This window comes from Pediculus humanus, genomic scaffold (assembly GCF_000006295.1).
Source record: "Pediculus humanus corporis 1103172107403 genomic scaffold, whole genome shotgun sequence".
NCBI classification, from domain to species: Eukaryota; Metazoa; Arthropoda; class Insecta; order Psocodea; family Pediculidae; genus Pediculus; species Pediculus humanus.
The window spans coordinates 2,624-8,225 of NW_002987028.1; the positions used below are offsets into that span (position 1 = coordinate 2,624).

At 22.0% G+C, this 5,602-nt stretch overlaps 1 protein-coding gene across 1 annotated transcript; it reads left to right on the top strand.

Annotated features, from left to right (window-relative positions):
• Positions 1-189: 189 nt before the first annotated feature.
• On the top strand, positions 190-1,203 carry Phum_PHUM053540 (uncharacterized protein; the record flags this gene model as incomplete). The annotated part of the gene is made up of 3 exons (XM_002423321.1): positions 190-265; positions 625-804; positions 1,199-1,203. 3 exons carry the CDS (start codon positions 190-192, stop codon positions 1,201-1,203), a joined length of 261 nt encoding a protein of 86 aa, XP_002423366.1.
• Between the last annotated feature and the right edge of the window lie 4,399 nt (positions 1,204-5,602).

Below are 5,602 nucleotides of genomic sequence, written 5' to 3' on the forward strand. Positions count from 1 at the left end.
AATTATTATATAAAATAAAATATTTTAATTTTGTTTTTTCTTTTTCAGAATACACAAAAAGACTGCTTAGTTACTAATAACAATAATAATAATAATAGTAGTAGTAATAATAATAATAATAATAGTAGTAATAATAATAATAATAATAAAAGTACAGAAATAAATTCGAATCCTAGTCTTAATTTATTAATGGAAATGGAATATTCTATAGAAAATGACAAAAGGGAATTAACGATTGTTTCAAGGACTGATGATATTTTAGGAGGTAATTTCAGTATTATTTTTTTTATTATTATTATTATTATTATTATTATTATTATTATTATTATTATTATTATTAAGTTATTTGCGCAAAAATTATTTGTATTGTGGTCATGATAAATTCGAAATGAGATTGGGTGACTCTTCTTCAAGTAAAAATTACATCAACCATTTTGAAAGAAATGTATTCGATTGATTGTTTTAAAAATAATTTTTTTTTATTCATTCGATAAACTTTAAATTAATTTTTATGTGTTTATACATTTGTTTCCCCCCCTCCCTTCCTCTCCCCTCGTGTAATTTTTATTTAATGCGGAAGTATTAGAATAATACTGACGCTGTAATTGTTTGTTTTTGTTTCAGGTGAACAAAAGAAACCGCATTGGTTGGATCCAAGGTCTTGTCCTTTGTGCAATAGGGTTTATAGCAATTTATCAAATTTAAGACAACACATGAAACTCATACACAATCCGACATTGGTCACGTGTAAATTATGTTACAAAACGTTTAAAACGGATCTTTACCTTCGTAGACATTTGATAAGTTTTCACGAGATGAGTTCGAATAGTAATAATTTCGTATCTATAGAACCATTTAAAACGATTCAATTGCAATCGACGTCATGGAATCATCAACAAACGATAAAAACCGAACCCGATGCTATTATTATTATTATTATTATTATGGGCACTCCCAAACACGGCAAGGCTTTCATTTGTCGAGGTTTTTAAGCATTTATTCCAGATTTCTACCCGACGATTCCTTAGGGATAAATGTTCGAATTTCGTTGGTGCTATTTTTATGCAATATTTTCCGAAAAATGTGGGCCGTCCCATTTATTATCATTATTATTATTATTATTATTATTTAAAAATAATTTTAACGGGTTACGGGTACCTAAAATTTAAAAAAAAAAAAAACAAAAAAATACTCGCAGGGTAAACGCGATGACAATTTTTTTATTTTTTTATTTATTTTTTTTCGAAATTTCAAATATTGAAAAAATTAATTTCCCACCCTTCCCTTCCTTCTTTCCCCCTCCCCACGTGGAAAATTTATGAAAACAAACGATATTGTTATTATTATTATCATTATTTTTCTTTTTGAAAATATTGCGTTTATATTTTTTTCAAAATATATTTGTGCTTGTTTTTTTATCGGTAAAAAAACACACTCAAAAAAAAATTGAAAATTTTTTTTGGGAAAATTTTTGAAATTTTTCAATTAATTAAATCGTTTTTAAAAATTCCCCCACCCCCCATTCCCCCACATCTCGCACTCCCCACTCGTTTTTATTTTGCATTTGAAAACTAAAAAAGAGCAAAACGAATACTTTTGCTTTGGTTTAAAAAACCAAAACCAAAAAAAATTTTGTTTTTTTCGTTTGTCATTAACAAAAAAATTTTTTATTTTTTTTTTCCGGGGAAAACAATTATCTCTCACGAATATTTAATTTAAATAGTTTTTCCGGCTTTTCCGGGGTTTTTTTTTTCCCCGTGAAAATTTTATTTTCCTAGTGAAAATATTCAAATCGACAAAAAAAAAAAACCAAAAACTAAACCGTATAACGATAAATTAAAAAAACCTAAAACCTAAAACCTTAAACCGAAACCGTAAAAAAAAAAAAAAACAAAAAAAATTTTATTTTGCGGTTTGTTTTCCCGCCATTTTTAATTTGAATTTCGTTTTTTTTTTTTTTTTTAAACGAAAATAATTTTAAACAAATTAATCTAATAAACGGTTTCTAATTTCAAATTTTTTATTTAATTCGAAATTTTCCACGTATATTAACCGTAAATGTGTAAAATGTTTTCCGTTGCTTCTCTTCAAAAAGGGAAAATAATAATAATAATAATAATATTAATAATAATAATAATAATAATAATAATAATAATTTTATAAGAAAAAAAAATTGTTACAAAACTTTATAGGGTTTCCCCAAACCACGTGTACGATGTGAAAATTTACTTCCCTATTTTGACTTAATAAACTTTATTAAAATCTTATTAATCTTAAATTTAAAAAAAAATTTTTTTCAACTTATTAAACATAAGAGAGAAACGATTAAAAAATAATTAATAATACTTCTTATTTATGTATTTATATATTTATTAATAATTATTATTATTATCGTAGTTATTAATATCGCAACTCGATTTTTTTTTTTTTTGAAAATTTTAAATTTAAAAAAAAAATTCGTTTAAATCAATTATCATTATTATTATTATTAATATCAATAGAATATTAATATTAATATTATTAATTTATTTAAATACGTAAATAAATATTTATGTATGTTAATTTTTAAATTATTATTTTTTTTTTTTAATAGAAAATAAAACGGAAAAAAAATAATAATAATAAGAAAGAAAAATTTTAAATTTAAAATAATTTCATTTTTTTCCTATTTTCTTTCCCTATCTATCTATCTATCTTTCTTTCTCTCTCTCTCTCTCTTTACTTAAGCTCAATAATCACAAAATTTTTAAAAACTAATGATGATGATGATAATTTAATAAAAGATTATTAAAAGGAATTCGACTATAAAATAAATAAATAATAATAATAAAAACTCTTAAAAATAAACAATAAAAAAAGAATCTGACGTTGTTTTTATATTAATTAATATTATTATTATTATTATTATCATTATCATTATTATTATTATTATTAATAATATTATCATCATTATTCTCTACATAATATTTTTTTTTGTAAAGTTTTTCCTTTGACCTCTTTTTTTTTTACTCTTTTCAATTAAATTTTTAATAGTTTTATTATTATTATCGTTATTTTCTTATAAGATAAAATAATAATAATAATAATAATAATAATAATAATAAAATAATAATAATTGATTTTTTTGGATTATTAGAAACATCTAAAAAGGGTATTGCTGCTAATACTACCACCACCACCATCAATTCTACTACCACCACTACTACCATCACTACCACCGCCACCACCACCACCACTACTACTACCATCACCACCACCACCACCACCACTACTACTACCACTTGTACTATTACCATCACAACCCTCACATGTTATATTTTTATAAGAATTTTCCTTTTATTTCCTTTTATTTCCCCCCCGCCCCCTCCCGGTGTTCCCTTTTGTGGTTTAATTTATCCCACTTTTATTTATATACATGTTATGAAAAATTATTTGTAATGACGTCATCATATCATACGTTAATATTTCAATTTTTTTTTCTTTTGTAAATGAAATATATATAAATATCGGAAAAAAAAATGTTATTAAATTTTTTTTTTTTAAAATATTTTCTATTAAAATATCTATCAATAAATAAATAAATAACGTGTACGTACGTATGTACGTATAATAATAAAAAAGGAAATGAAATTTCTTATTATTATTATTATTTCCAATTATTTATTTATTACTATTATTATTTTGTTTCCTTTTGTTACAATAATTTTTAATTAATTTATTTGTTTTTTATCAACTCTCTCTCTCTCTCTCTCTTTCTCTTTCCCTCAAATACAAAATTTTAATATCGTTAAGATAAAAATTTAAGATAAAAAATTAAACAATTATTTTATTATTATTATTATTATTATTATTATTATTATTATTATTATTATTATTATTTGTTTATAACGACGTGCGAGTTTTTTTTTTTTCTCTCTTCTTTTTCTTCTTCTTTAATGTATATATATCGATAATAATATATATTAAAATAATATAATTTTATTTTTTAATAAAATAATAATAATATAAATTTTCTTTTTTATTATTATTATTATCATCAAATCCATCGATTTCTTTTATATTATATATTTATTTATTTTTTATTACATCGATTTTATATTTTTTTTTTGTGTGCTTTTGAATTATTGATTTTTTTTCCTTTTTTTATTGATTCAAAGTCGATGAAAATACATACAAACACAACTGTGCTGCTTATTATTAATAATAATAATAATAATAATAATAATAATTTACGTTCGTTCGGGCCATGTATATAATTTTAAGTGATAATAAAAAAAAAAATAATAATGGTGATAATTCACACCGCTACGATTTTATTATAAATTTTATTTATTTATTAACATTACAACCGAAAAAAATCAATTATTATTATTATTATTTAAATAAAATGGAAGTACATAGAAAAACGTTACGTTTAAGGATTGCCGTATTATCATAAGCTAAACACTGTTTTTCTTTATTGTCACGACAGACCTTCAAATTTGTTTTCCTTATCATTTATCGTCGTAAAAAAATCGATTAACAAAAAAAAAAAAAAAAAATTGTGCGATAATAATAATAAATAGGAAAATTAACATTTTGAAAAGATTCATTCGATCAATCAATCAATCATTCATTCATTCATTCGTTTTTCGAATTATTTTTTGTTTTTTTTTTTTTTTAAAGGATTTTTTAATTAACCTTTTGATTAAAAGAATTTCATAACTGATTCGATATCAAGGTTAAATCGATACAATTTCGATAACAAATGTGTTTTGCAATAGAAGGCGGTGATGATAAAAAGTTGGAAAATTGGAAAATGTTTGGAAAATAATTATTATTACGCCATTTTTTTTTGTAAATTTAAATAATTGTTTAATAATAATGCGAATTGAAAAACCTCAAAAAACGGTGTAAGTGCGAGTAAAGAAGATTTCAAATAACATTTAATAAAAAAAAAAAAAAATTGTTTTTGTTTTGCTTTGTTTTGTGTTTGTGCGTCTTCTGCTTTGTTTTGATAAGTGGTTAAAAATAAAAACAAAAAAAAAAAAAATGAAAAAAAAACAACAACAACGTGAGTGTAATGATGAGTAAAAAGAAAAATTTAATTAAAAAAAAATTAACTTTTTCAATTTGTTTTTCTTTTTCATTTTTTTTTTTTTTTACATTCGCCATAATAATAATAATAATAATAACTGGAATTTTTTTCGTTTTATTTTTAACATTTTTACTGGAATTTTTTTCGTTTTATTTTTAACATTTTTACTGGAATTTATCGATTGTGTAAAAAAAAAATCACTCGTACGCAAAAAAAAGACAATAATGATGATGATAACGATAAATTAAAAAAGTAATTATTTATTTTAAAAAATTGAAGTTTTTTTTTTATTATTTTCGCGCCATTTTTTTTTCTTTCTTGTTTATATTAATGTATTTTTAATCCTATCCTCTTTCGCCCCCCCCTCCTCCCAATTCCGTTAAAAAAAAAAAAATTAATTAATTTTATTTAAAAAAAAAAAGAAAAAACTGGTTTACATTTTCTAACCTTTGATCTTTTCACTAAATTTTTTACGTCGCTTTTTGTTAACTTTTTTTTTTAATTCCCTTCCCCCCCCTCCCCTCT